Source organism: Strongylocentrotus purpuratus, unplaced genomic scaffold (genome assembly GCF_000002235.5).
Source record: "Strongylocentrotus purpuratus isolate Spur 01 unplaced genomic scaffold, Spur_5.0 spur5_scaffold_18, whole genome shotgun sequence".
Classification (NCBI taxonomy): Eukaryota; Metazoa; Echinodermata; class Echinoidea; order Camarodonta; family Strongylocentrotidae; genus Strongylocentrotus; species Strongylocentrotus purpuratus.
The window spans coordinates 4,428,295-4,442,415 of NW_022145603.1; the positions used below are offsets into that span (position 1 = coordinate 4,428,295).

General features: G+C 37.5%; 1 protein-coding gene across 1 annotated transcript in view; it reads left to right on the top strand.

Moving 5' to 3' along the window:
- The window catches only part of LOC591503 (apoptotic protease-activating factor 1), a 42,239-nt gene that overhangs the window by 20,045 nt on the left and 8,073 nt on the right, over positions 1-14,121 (top strand). Inside the window, exons 10-21 of the mRNA XM_030989077.1 lie at positions 633-872; positions 1,516-1,694; positions 3,158-3,284; positions 4,125-4,382; positions 5,194-5,316; positions 6,162-6,416; positions 7,746-7,871; positions 8,336-8,464; positions 9,305-9,430; positions 9,756-9,881; positions 12,911-13,030; positions 13,796-13,921. Of these exons, the coding sequence (XP_030844937.1) occupies positions 633-872; positions 1,516-1,694; positions 3,158-3,284; positions 4,125-4,382; positions 5,194-5,316; positions 6,162-6,416; positions 7,746-7,871; positions 8,336-8,464; positions 9,305-9,430; positions 9,756-9,881; positions 12,911-13,030; positions 13,796-13,921 (1,935 nt within the window). The remainder of the gene's footprint in view (positions 1-632; positions 873-1,515; positions 1,695-3,157; positions 3,285-4,124; positions 4,383-5,193; positions 5,317-6,161; positions 6,417-7,745; positions 7,872-8,335; positions 8,465-9,304; positions 9,431-9,755; positions 9,882-12,910; positions 13,031-13,795; positions 13,922-14,121) is intronic.

Below are 14,121 nucleotides of genomic sequence, written 5' to 3' on the forward strand. Positions count from 1 at the left end.
CATACTATATTTATCATTGTGGTCTTAATAATCACTAAGCTAAGCTGTTAACATTTATCTAAGGACGTTGGCTCCACAAACATATTCAAACCATTTTTTTCCTATCTTGAGCAATTCTGGAAGGTGCTGCCTACTAGGATGTCACTTTCCCATCCCTTCCTTGCCTATTTGTTCCAACTACAGTCTCCATGAGCAAAGCATATGCTGTTCATTCTGGAAACTTAACCAATCAGTGGGGTGTTTCACAAAGATCCTAAGTCGACTTAACTCTAAGTTGGACTTAACCATTACGGAAAGCCTTTAGCATCTATGAAAATATTTTGTAAAAGCTATTTTAAAAGGTATAAACTGTTGATTCAAATCATTCATATTTTCTATTATTAAGGAGATTTCATGTTCTTGGAAATATAAAAAGTCTAAAATACTTGAATTTCGCTTTTGAATATATTTCATTTTAAGGCTACAAATGGCTCTCCATAACTTTTATTTCCAACTTAGAGATAAGTTCAACTTAAAATCTTTGTGAAACACCCCCAGGTCAGTTAGGCTTTAGCAATGCAGGCAAGGATTCGTTTATTATGTCATGAGTCAATGCAATCATCACTAGTCACTCCTAATTCTCCTTCATACAGGACATGAACAAGAAGCTAGTGGACAGCTTCCATAGCCATTGCAAGAGTGAGTACCACACGCTGCCCGATGATGGCTATATCCACATGTACCTGGCAGCACACATGGCAAAGGCTGAAGAATTCGCTGAGCTCACAAAGATACTCACTAGCCTTAGATGGATCACTAACCAGGTTGCCTTGACGGGACCTGCGAATACCTTGAGTGACTATGTGAGCTACAAGAACCTGTTATCATCTGAGGTGAGTTTACATGTGAAGTGAAGTTTGAAGTTTATTATCCAAAACAAAAAGTACATCAATATAACAATCAAATGTGAATGATTAACATTGAAAGGATAAATGGGACCAGAAAATAGCATTTAATGCTAATCGTGTCTTGTACCACTGACACACAAAAGTATCACAGTAATGAATGAGAATGTAATGAATAAATATGAATAACTATTGAATACATACTTCAGCTACAAACTACATGTATGAAGACTCGTCGCAAAACGCAATATCTCCAATTCAGGCGTTCTGAGAAAAAACATTATCTGCCCCCTTAATTCTAATGCAAGAACATAAACCAATATGAAATGATCAATTCACTTGTATTCAAATAATGGTGCGTCAAAATCTGTAATAACTTTTTTTGAAAACCCATAATCTCACATTAACTAGTATTTCTCTCTCTCTCTCCCTTTCTTTTTGCACGAGTGATTCTATGACATTCATTCAAAGCTTGTAAAAGATGCCAACTTTTGTTTCTTTTGAGCCTGTGATATTTGGCATACAAAATAGATAAACACGTACAAACTGCTATACATGTTATAAATCTTTATTCAATTACAACTGTAACAGTATTGTTCACACTGCCACACATTCTTTGTCGTTTCATCAGGTTAAAGACATTGTGAGTCAGTTCCAGTACTTTGTGAGTGTGAATGCACATCTCCTCATGCAATCACCCCTCCCCGACGTCCTACAACTTGCCCTTCTTCAACCGGATACCACCGAGGTATGTCAGCAATCTAGGAGACTGGTCAAAGCAAAGCAGAATGGTTTCTACGTCGAGTGGTGGTAAGTCAAAGGTCACAGTTCAACGTCAAAGGTGAAAGGTCAAAACACTTTTTAGTCCAGTATGTCTCCAGCTTGCCTTGCTACAACAAAATAACACTGAGGTCGGTCAACAATCTATAAGTTTGGTCAAAGCAAAGCAGAATGGTTTCTACGTTGAGTGGTGGTAAGTCAAAGGTCAAAGTTAAAAGGTCATATGTGATTAGTCAAAAAATTGTATCAATCCCTTATGTCACCCGCTTGTTAGTCTACAACTTTAACCAAAAAGGTTTGTAAACAATTAAAAAAGTTTAGTCACAGCCAAGCTAAGTGGCTTATACGAATAGTGGTGGTAAGTCAAAGGTCATAGTAAAACATTAAAGGTGAAAGGTCAGAACTTTCTTTAGTCCTGTATGTCTCCAGCCTGCTTTGCTACAACAAGATAACACTGAGGTCGGTCAACGATCTATAAGTTTGGTTAAAGCAAAGCAGAGAGGTTTTCTACGTTGAATGCTGGTAAGTCAAATGTAGAAGATCTTATGGGAAAAGTCAAATATTGTACTTATCCATTTTGTCCCAAGCTTCTTGGGCTACAACCAGATACTGCAAAGATTTGCCAAACAATTTATAAAACTTGTCAAAGACAAGCAAGGTGGCTTTTAGGTAGAATGGTGGAAAGTCAAAGGTTGCAGTTCAACATCAAAGATGAAAGGTCAGGACAGTCTGACACGTGTTAATACAAAGGTAAAAGTTTGAAGGTCATGTATCAAAAGTCACACACTGTATCAGTCCTTTATATCCCAGCTTGTTACGCTACAACAATTTATAAAACTAGTCAAAGCCAAGCAAAGTGGATTCTACGTAAAATGGTAGGTAGGTCAAAGGTCACAGTTCAACATAAAAGGTGAAAGGTCAAAACACTTTTTAGTCCTGTATATATCCAGCTTGCCTTGCTAAAGCCAGATAACACTGAGGTTTGTCAAAAAATTAGAAGACTGGTCAGAGCCAAGTAGATTGGTTTTTACATTGAATAGTGGAAAATTAAAAGGTCAAGGGTCAAAGAGTTTTTGTTCCTTTGCATTGCTTCAGCCATACTCCATTCTTGCTGCAGTACAATGCAATTGTATTTAACCAGGCATTTTGTTTCTCTGTAGCGTGAAATTGAAGGCAATTTTGCTATTTATTGTAAAGTTATAATTCATCAAACGAGATACATACAATTAATCGTAAATTATTGTGGCACAGGGCCCAGAATATCTGTTAGTTTTTGTCTATATAAATCTCCTGTTCTAGGACTCGTTTCACAAAGTCTTTTTTTCAATGACAAATGACAAAAATCAGTGACAAATCTGATGATAACCAATCAGAAGCAAGGATTTTAGTAGCATATAACAAAAACTGTCATTTGTCACTGATGACAAGTTTTGTGAAACACCCACCTGTTCTGTTATCATCACATGTATCTTTTGGTTCTCTCTTTCTCACAGCAATAAATACCTAGTAAGAGATTCCCTCCTGATGACTAACACTCCACATTCAGGGGTAACGATGTGTGCTCAGTTCAATGCTGCTGGAGACCATGTCTTATCTTGTGGAGAAGATGGCTATGTAAAGGTAAAGCACAGACTTCATCGAGATTCAAATACACCCTTTTACGGTTATAACAGTGTGCATGCGCAGACATGGGCGCCATTTTAATTTACGAGTAAACAAAGCTGTTTGCTTATATTGCGCCATCTATCTAGGAAAACCTATATCAAACAAATTACCTTTATCTGCCTATGCGCAGATTGTATCTACAAACTAGCCTGTTTAACCGTAACCACTATCCTAGACAAAATAAACATGAATTCAATTCTTTTCAATTCAATTTATTTCCACTTTTAAAAAATTACAAATCAATAACAAATACATAGGAATAATAGTGTCAGGATCATGATAAGCACTAAATTGGCTAATTAAAAATGACCCCTTAAAGGTAAAGACCAGTATTGGAAACGCCCCAATTTCAAAAAATGAAATGGAAGCTCTTATTACTAATCGTGTGAAAGAATATTTTTTGACTAATACATGATAAAAATTTTGCCGGGAAACCGCCTACTAATTGATATATTTGGTAAATTAGTTTATCTATTGTGAGAGATAAACGCATGTGTCGCGCACGTGTGCTTAGTCCCATATACATCTTTCTGTGTACAGTGCTTGTAACTTTACGAAGACTGGGCCAAATTTCTTATCATTTTGATGAATCCAGTACCTTGCAATACACACCAATACTTATATGCTAGATGATCAACCTTTTCTGATCGATTCCACAACGTTTCTTTCACAATGCAATCGCATGTCCATATAACTGGTCTTTATCTTTAACAAGTATACACATAACATAATTATTATACATTGTAAGAAAATGTCAGATCACCTACATTACAATTCTCTTGTTTTTTGTTACAGTTCTGGAGTAGTGAGTCTGGCAAGCAAGCATTCAGCATTGAAGCTCATAACAACTGGGTCAACTGGTGTGAGATATCACCTGACGGTCAAACCATGGTCACATGTTCAAGCTCAAACGTCAAACTGTGGCGGATACCCAACGGAGGATATCCCCTTCACCAGGCTATGATTAGGAAGATCCCGGGCGATTGGTTGAGGGCGATATTCTCTCACGATGGAACAAAGATTGCTATGTGCTCTCTAGATGGACTCATTGAGGTAAGAATGAGATAGAGAGATGGAGAGAGAGAGAAAAAGAGGGGGGGGGGGAAGAGAGAGAGAGAGAGAGAGGGGGGGGGGGGGGGGAAGGGAGGAGATTATAGAGAGAGAGAGAGAAACATACGATTGGTACAGGGGTGATATTCTCTCACGATGGAACAAAGATAGCTATGTGCTCTCTAGATGGACTCATTGAGGTAAGAATGAGAGAAAGAAAGAGAGAGGTATGGAATAAAGGAGAGAGAGCGATCCTTTGGTCGGATAATATGTTTGTAAAATGTTGGTTAAATGCTTGTAATATGTTACTTATATGTTACTAATATGTAATTAATATGTAAGTAATATGTTAGTAATGTGTTAGTAATATGTAGGTAATATGTCAGTAATATGTAAGTATTATGTTAGTAATATGTCACCGGTAGTAATATGTTGGTAATATGTTTGAAATATGTTAGTAATATGTTAGTAATGTGTAAGTATTGTGTTAGTATTGTGTTAGTAATATCTTATTAATATGTAAGTAATATCTTATTAATATGTAAGTAATATGTAAGTAATATGTAGGTAATATGTCAGTAATGTGTACGTATTATGTCAGTATGTCACTGGTAGTAATATGTTGGTAATATGTTAGTAATATGTTAGTAATGTGTTAGTTATGTGTAAGTATTGTGTTAGAAATATGTAAGTAATATGTTAGTAATATGTAAGTAATATGTTACTAATATGTAAGTAATATGTTTGTAATATGTTAGAAATATGTTAGTAAAATTTTAGTAATATGTATTCTTATACATAATAATTTTTACAGATCCTTGACTTGACAGAAGACAGAAGGAAGATGATCCGTGCGAGTGACTCTGTGATCAGAGCACTGTGTTATACACTGGACGATAGATATATTATATCATGCTCTGACGATACCAAAGTAAAGGTAAGAAGAGACAGGGATACAAGGTGAAAGGCTTAGCTAGATGTGGTAGTGGTGGTTACTTTACCTGACTGCTAAGAAAGCATAAATGCTTGTTAGTAAGCAACCGGACGGCCAACGGCTTTAGGTACTCTCCGAGGGACCTGGTAATGAGGATTAATGCCTTACCAAAGGGCACTAGCATCGACCTGGTTTCGAGATTACGAGACCACTGTTCTACCAACTGAGATATCGCGCCTCCTCAAATACAGTTAACTATTAAATGATTAATAATATTCATGTAAATTTAATGTTTGTTTTTTGTTACTCAAGATACTAGATACTACAAGATTCTCAAGAAACATAAATCTGGACAAATACATTTTTCATATACTTAGAAAATTACAAACCTTGGTAAGGGCATGAACATTTTGAAGTTGTTAAGTGTACATAAAAATATAGAAACGACACGCACACAGTCACAGAGTGAAAGGGTGATGAGGTAGGGATGGAGGAAAAGAGGGAAGGAGGTAAAAACGTATGATCATATTTTAAAGTATAGAGAAGTAGACACAAAATCAAGGAAGATAGATTTAAACATACACATGTACCAATGTTAGACATTGGACATACATGGGAGAGATAGAGAGATGGGAAAAGTTTTTTTTGTTATCACAAAATAAGAAACCACCATTATCATGAATGAGATTATTATCAAACCATGTCGGTCATAAAACTTGTGAAAAAAAAGAAGAATAGCAAGTATTTTTGTCATCATTATCGTCATTTCCATCATGATCATTTGTATCATCATCACCCTTTCCATTGTTCATTTTTTTCCCTCATTTTCCCCATCTCCATTCGAGCAGGTCTTCGATGCATCCTCAGCAATGTCTGACCCGGTCATGTCGTACACTGGTCACACGACGTCGGTCATCAACGCCAGCCCTTCACCGGACGGTCAGTACGTGGCCACCACAGGGGGCAGCGATGTCCATGTCTGGACGATCGTGGACGGGGCATTGGTTGGGAAGTGTATGAGTGAAGCCAACATGGTCTTGTGTTGTGAGTTCTGTCCTAAAGGTGACATCATCGCAGGGGGTCTTTCATCCTATGAGATTGTGGTGAGTATAGTGCCCATGCCGAGACGCTACAAACATCCAAAGGTTTACCATTCTTTGTATACATGTAGTATCCTTTGATTGCTCTTAAAGTGACTCAGTAACATTACCTCAGATTCTGAAACAAATTTCTGGATTTAGCTCATGCTGCAATCATAATTATAAACCTTTAGGTCAGTCAGGAATACCATGACTTTTGCAAGCCGATCGCCTGTCTGATTATCAAAATATTTATGATTTTTTTGCTTCCCTAACAGTTTTTATAATACTATAGTCTATTGAGGAAAATAAATATGGTAAAACTGGTCACTCAAGGATTTTTACTTTTTTCAGGCACTTCATGATAATTTTGAAGCGCAATTTTTTAGGGCTTCAATATTACACCATATCACAAACACTGATATTACGTAGGGCCGTGCATCTCAGATTTAACATTGATAAAAAATGCCTTTAAACTTGGACAATCTGGAGAGCAGAGGAAAGGTTGATTGTCAGTTTGGAAATGTGGCTGTGGAGAGTAATGAAATTTATTAGTTGGAGGGACAGGGTCACCAACGAAGAAGTGCTGGATAGAGCGAATGAACAAAGGAGCTTGGGGAAAAAAATGATCTGGAGACGGATGACAAGCTTGATAGGGCACATCTTATATGGGGATAACATGCTGAGGCGTATCCGGACGCCTACTCCCTGGACATCCACCCCCCGTATTACCACCCCCAGTCATCCACCCCCGAGGACATCCGCCCCCTAGGGCAACCATTCTCTAGGACAACTACCCCTTAGACAACTGCCCCTAGGATAGTTGTCCCGGGGGGTAGTCGTCCTAGAGGGTGGTTGCCCTAGGAGGTAGTTGACTAAGGGTAGTTATCTGGGGGGGGGGGGTGAATGTCCGGGGGTGGATGTCCTGGGGGTAGTTGTCCCGGGGGGTAGTATTCCTAGAGGGTGGTTGCCCTAGGGGGTAGTTTACTGAGGGTAGTTGTCGTGGGGAGGGGGGTGGATGTCCGGGGATGGATGTCCAGGGGGTAGGTGTCCTAGAACCATGCTGAAGAACATCTTGGAAAGGAAGATGGATGTCAAACGGGGAAGAGGAAGACCAAGAATTAGGATGGTGTCAGACTTGGAAGGCGACAGATCAAATGACATTAAAGAAGATCATTAAGATCATAAGAAGAAGAAGGTTAAAAGTATTGGAGACAAAAGATTAACAGCCTGCAAAAAGGGATTGTCCCAATTGTTCTATCTGACAGGACTCATACATGTGTGTAGAAGATGACCATGAAAGCACTTAAATCATATACCTTTTTGTCATTCTTTCTGTCGTTTATGACTCAGTTATGGGAGACAAGACGTTACAAGCCAGTAGCCGTCTTCAAGGGTCACACGTCTTGGGTGATGAGTGTCAAGTTTGATGTCAAAGGTGAAAGGTTGGTGTCTGCTTCAGATGATGAAACCGTCAGGGTAAGTCATGATCAATTGTTTTCTACCACAAAAGACTTTTCAGATCATGAGGAAGTAAACTGCTTTAAAAGTCCTGCTGCAGAAGTTGTAACGCTTTAAGTGTCACTTTGTAGATGCCTTGAGCATCTCCTTGGACAGATATGAGCGCTATATAAAGTAAATAAGGATTTATTTTTTTTTTTTAGTTTTTCATTCTCCGGTTTCTCAGGATTTAGGATTTAAATGGCGCCAGTGAAGTTCTGCCCACCACTGGATAGGCATAAATCACAAAGGCGGAAAATGGGAAAAAAGTAAATATAAAATGACCAATTATGACATGAAAATTAGGTACAAAATGACAAGTTTATTAGCTTGCGAAAAAATTAAATATACATCATTATTGGTAATAAATGAATGATAAATGCACTCATTTGATAGTAGCTTATTTACTGAAAGCGTAAAGAATTATTAATTGTATTTTTCAGACTTGGAAGGTGGAGTATGGTCACACTGATTTGAATAGTGTGTGGAAGAGAGATTTCACCGCTTGCTTCTGCGATGGCGATAAAAGACTCAAGTTTGTGGTTGCCGGTGACAACAAGAACAGATGCCTGGTAAGAAATATTCTTTGTGCCATTGAAAGAGAAGGTTGAGTTCTGAAAAGGATCAAAATCAAATATCAAAACAAACCCATGCATCACAACAATTTTTTTATGAATGCGTATGAATAAATAGATGCAAACTAGCAGGCACTGTGGATTGACTATTTAAAATCCATGGCCAGAACCCAACTTTCTAGGATAATGGGAATAAACATTGTTTACCCGGAGGCGTGATAGCTCAGTCGGTAGAGCAGTGGTCTCGTAATCCGGTGACCCGGGTTCGAAACCAAGTCGATTCGCTATTGCCCTTTGGTAAGGCATTAATCCTCATTACCCGGTCCATCAGAGAGGCTGTAAAGCCGTCAGCCGTCTGGTTGCTTACTAACAAGCATTTATGCTTTCTTAGCAATCAGGTAAAATAACCACCACTTAACATCAATGCTGTTCTTCCTGCGTGCCCTGCAACTATTATAAAACTGGCTTGTAATTGCCTGGGTGAAGAGTGGCAAATGTGGATTAATGCCTTGCCCAAAGATGTGGATTTGAACCCTCAACCCTTGGATTGAGAGATAAGAGAATGACACTCATTGGTTGCATCCATGTCAGTCGATAAAACGGCTAAAGCCCCTCTGCCCTAGTTTGGCATGAAGGGATTAGACCTCCCTGCTAGGTCACTGGCAGGTGGTTATCTCATCAAATCAGCTCTCAATTAACATGAGCATAAAGGGCATCATGGGGGATCAACGGGTACCGCTGAGGCATCGTTGGCTGTATAGAGGGTGCAATGAGACATCACACCTCCACTACTTTATCTTAAGATGACCATAACCAGTTTGATTGTTGTATTAACAGGTGACTGACGGTAGAAATGTTGATCAGACGTTCGTAGTAAGTGAGGAATCTCGGAGGATCAGAGCATTTGCGTTGACGAGTGATAACACCAAGGTGGCTTACGGATCAGATGGAGGTGTAGTTAAGGTAACACATAGGCCTATAATTATCAGTGTGTAGCAAACCAACATGTGCTTGATTACAAGTGATTTTCATAAACGTAATAAAATGTAATGCTTGAAATACCTTAGAAGTATAGAAACGTACAAAAGGTTCAGAAGCAATTTGAAAACATACTTATTGAGCACTTTATAAAATCTCACAACTATGAACCCAGTGCACCATTTCCACTCCTTTTGTATTCCCTTCTGTAAAGCACATAGAGACAGGCAATTATGCATATGTGTTATGCGCTATACAAAACGTTTAAGTGTGCAGTAATTCATTCTTTACCCATCCGTATTTCCAACAGGTAGCTAATGTAGAAACCCATGTTGTAGAACGTTCTCTTGAAGCTCACACCATGGATGTCCGTCAGTGCCTGTTCACCAGAGAGGGCGACACACTCGTTACCTGCTCTAGTGATGGTCTCATCAAAGTAAGTGCTTTCACACTGTCTCTTTTAATTGCTGTGTGAAAACCAGAGAGGAAAATATGCCTGTGAATGTCTATCTTGGATTTTATTCTTCTATATCTTATGATATGATACCTTGGACTGACAGAATATGAAACAAAGAAGTGCTCAATAAGGCATGTGTCGAAAGATCCCTCCTTAACATCATAAGGAAGGTCAAAGTCCAAAGTTCAAAGTTTATTCAACACTCTTCATAAAAACATTTAAAACATACCAATACAGAATGGAGTTATAAAAAATGAAATAAAAAGATTACAAATGCAATGGCAATTTATAAGAGCATTTGGGATAGGCAGAAAGGAGGGATTCCTTATATAAAAGCCTACCCCTAAAACACACATACAGGAAAAAGATAACAAAAGAACAGAACACAAAACAAAGATAATACTAAAACTAACTATCATGCACGATCAGAGTAAAAAAAGGTGTCAAAAAGGAACAGACAACTCCAGTTTGTTTGGCGTATTATGAGAAGAGAAGGCACGTAACAGCAGGATAATGAGAGGTAACATGGAGGGAAAGAGAAGCAGATGGAGACAGTGCATCAAATACATGGATAAGATCATTGGGCTGATCGGTAACAGAAGGAATGTCACATCACAAAGGACCAGAGATAGAAGTAGATGGAAAGCCTTGAGCGCCAATGTCTGGAACAGACAAGACACCAAGAAAGCAAGCATATCTGATGTACTCATATCCATACTACAACTCATGAATAGCTGCTTACACACCAGCAAAATAAATAGTAATGATTAATGAAATAGAAATAGGTAAATAAAGTACAAAATGATTGAAGAAAAATATGATCACTGAATAATGAGAAAATGAGAGTGATTTAATCATCATAGGCCCGAATTCACAAAGCAAGGTTTGAGCTCAAACCTCCTTTTAATTCAAAAAACTTTATTTCCGTTAAAAAACATACAAATATATACATGTGATAAAGTACAGACAGTTTAAAATATACAAATCATGATCATTAAATTAAATTAATTTAAACAAACTGTGAAAATGAGTAAAAGGAAAAGGGAGCACCTGTAGGAAGCTTATGTTAGCTTGTTGATTCAGGCGTCCAAATGAATAAAATAATTACACAGATATAACATAATAATGAGTATTGCGCATGTATTTGTTCTACCCCCCCCCCCCTCCCTCCCTCCCTCCCTCCCATCCCCCCCCCCCCCCATCACCACCTCCCCCTCCCCCTCCCCCTTCTTTCTCTCTTATGGTTATTTACAAATTATATTTTATTTTAAAATAGGTGTTAAACTAAAACAAATTATAGGGATAATAGATATATTTTAAGATTTTTCTTGAATGAGTTTAAGTAAACATATTGAGTAAGAGAGGATGGAAGAGAATTCCATACTATGGGCCCTGTATACCTTACCGATTGTTGCATGTACTGTTTATCAATATTCCAAATGTGTAACTTTAGACTATTTCGAGTATTATATTTATGTATTTTAGAGTTAGTTTGGAACATAGTGGCAAAAGATGATGGTGCATTACCTTTAATACATTTGAATACAAACACAGCATTTTGATATTTATTTAGGCTATAAATATTGAGGGTATTTAACTGTCCATTTAAAAATGGAAAGTCGTGTGGATGGGATGATATTAGTCCAGATATTGTTAAGTATGTCAGATATGTTATTACAAAACCTTTAGCTTATGTTTTTAATCTCTCTCTACAAATGGGAATAGTACCCTCACAACTAAAAGTATCCAAAATTATCCCAATCTTTAAAAAGGGGGATAAACACACTATTGGTAATTATCGTCCTATATCACTTCTGACATGCTTCTCAAAAATCATGGAGAGATTAGTCTATGATCGTATATACAATTTTGTATCTAAACACCATATATTACATGATAATCAATTTGGATTTCGAACCCATTACTCTACTGACCATGCTTTAATATCTGTTCATGATATCATTGTTAATGCCTTGTATTCAAAACAGTTTATATTTGGTGTCTTTATGGACCTGGGTAAGGCGTTTGATACCATTGATTTTTCCATTCTCTTTAAGAAATTAGTTAATTATGGAATCAGAGGTATTGCATTGAATTGGATTAAGAGTTATTTTTCACAAAGGTACCAATTTACTGAATATAATGGATATAGTTCTACCAAATTACTGATTAAATCTGGAATTCCTCAAGGGTCAAATTTAGGCCCCCTATTTTTCCTTTTATATATAAATGACATATGCAACTCCTCTCATTCCTTAAAATTTGTACAATTTGCTGATGACACTTCTTTGTTCTTAAGCCATAATAACTTATACTCACTGATAGACCAGTTTAATGAACACATGAAGAATGTATCTCTGTGGTTAAAGGTAAATAAACTATCGCTTAATTTAGACAAAACCAAATGTATTCTTTTTAGAACAGCTCAGTGCAACAAAAAAGAATTGAAAAATCAAGTTCCACCATTATATATTGATCAAACAATTATTGAAAAAGTCTCAAATATTCAATTTTTAGGTATTCTCATAGATGAAACATTGTCTTGGAAATCCCATATTGCCATGATCTCTACAAAGATTAGTAAAACTACAGGATTATTGTCAAAGCTGAAATATTATTTACCAGGAAATGTATTGTTTATGATTTCTAATTCACTCATTCTCTCCTATTTGTCATATGGTAACATCGTGTGGGCAAATACAAGTCATTCTAAGTTGAAACCCTTATTTTTACTTCAGAAGCGTTGTCTACAATATTGTACAAACTCTCATTTGTTTCGCAAAACCTCCTTTTGTTCTTTACAAACCAGGTTTGTAAAAAATGTGTAAAACGCGTCATATGACGTACGAAAACCAAGGTTTGTCGACAAACCTCCTTTGTGTATTCGGGCCATAGTGTGTAAGAGGATACCAAATTCTTATTTTGTTTGTATTTTATAAAAAATCTAAATTTAACAATTGTTGGAATGAACCATTTGTGTACAGATGTTCATTTTGTTTGTCACGTAGATCTGGCCTGAAGGAGGAGAGGTGATTGAGTGTAGAGGTCATACCAAAGCTGTTACACAGTGTCAGCTGTATCAGAATGATGCTAAGATACTCTCATCATCGCGTGACGCCACATTAAAGGTATGATTATCAATATATCTTTGTATTCACCTCTCTCTCTCCCTTTCTCCCCCTCTCTCTATCGCTCTTTCCCTTTCTTTCTCTCCCCTCTCTTTATCTCTCTCTTTCTCTTCCCCTCTTTCTCCCTTTCTCTCTCTTTTTCTTTCCCTCTCCTCTCTTCCCCTCTCTCTATTCCTCTCTCTCTATTCCTCTCTCTCTCTTGATCTCTCCCCTATCTCTATCTCTCCCCTCTCTCTCTCTATCTCTCCCCTCTCTCTCTCTTTCTCTCTCTCTCTCTTTCTCTCTCTCTCTCTTTCTCTTCTAGTCCCTCCCTTTCTCTATCCTTCTCTACATGGACAGTATGTATCTCTACCTTCTCTTTCTTTGAAGGCACATTGAATTAAGATCAACTGTCTTTCTCAATCTCATTCTTTCTCTTTGTCTGTCTCTCTCTTCACGTTTTGTCTATCTCTCTGTAATTATTTTGTTTTTCCTCTAACTCTCTCGCTATCTCTCTCCCTTCATTCTCTCTTTCATTTTCTTTCTTCTGCATTTTTTGTCACTTTCCTCTTGTAAACTTTTGAGGCTAATCACAGGTACAGACAAAGTTTTATTGCATATAGATAAAACTATTTTCTTGAGAAAATTATCAACATGAATCTGATCTCTCCTCCATTAATACCAATATTTTCTGTTTCATTTGCAGATATACAGTACATGTATCTTATACACTGATTATCTCTTTATTGTTAGAATAATGCCCTTGTGATATTTTTCTTTTTACAGATCTGGGAGTTGAGTACTGGGCATTGCTTAGCAACCATCGAGGCTCATTCCGATTGGATTTTCATGTGTGCTATTTCTCCTGATCACTCAATGGTTGCATCCGTGTCAGTGGATAAAACAGCGAAGGTATGATGCAGTCTCTCTCACTCTTCTTCCTCTTTCTCCTCTCTCTCCCTCTCTCCATTCACTTTCTCTTCTCATCTTTCACTCTGTCTGCCTTTCTGTATCCCCCATGTCTCTTTATAACTCATTATTTTCATTGTTTTGGGTCATTAAAACAGCAAAGTTACATGTATGTTTGTGTCTCCCCCTTTACCCCCCCCCCC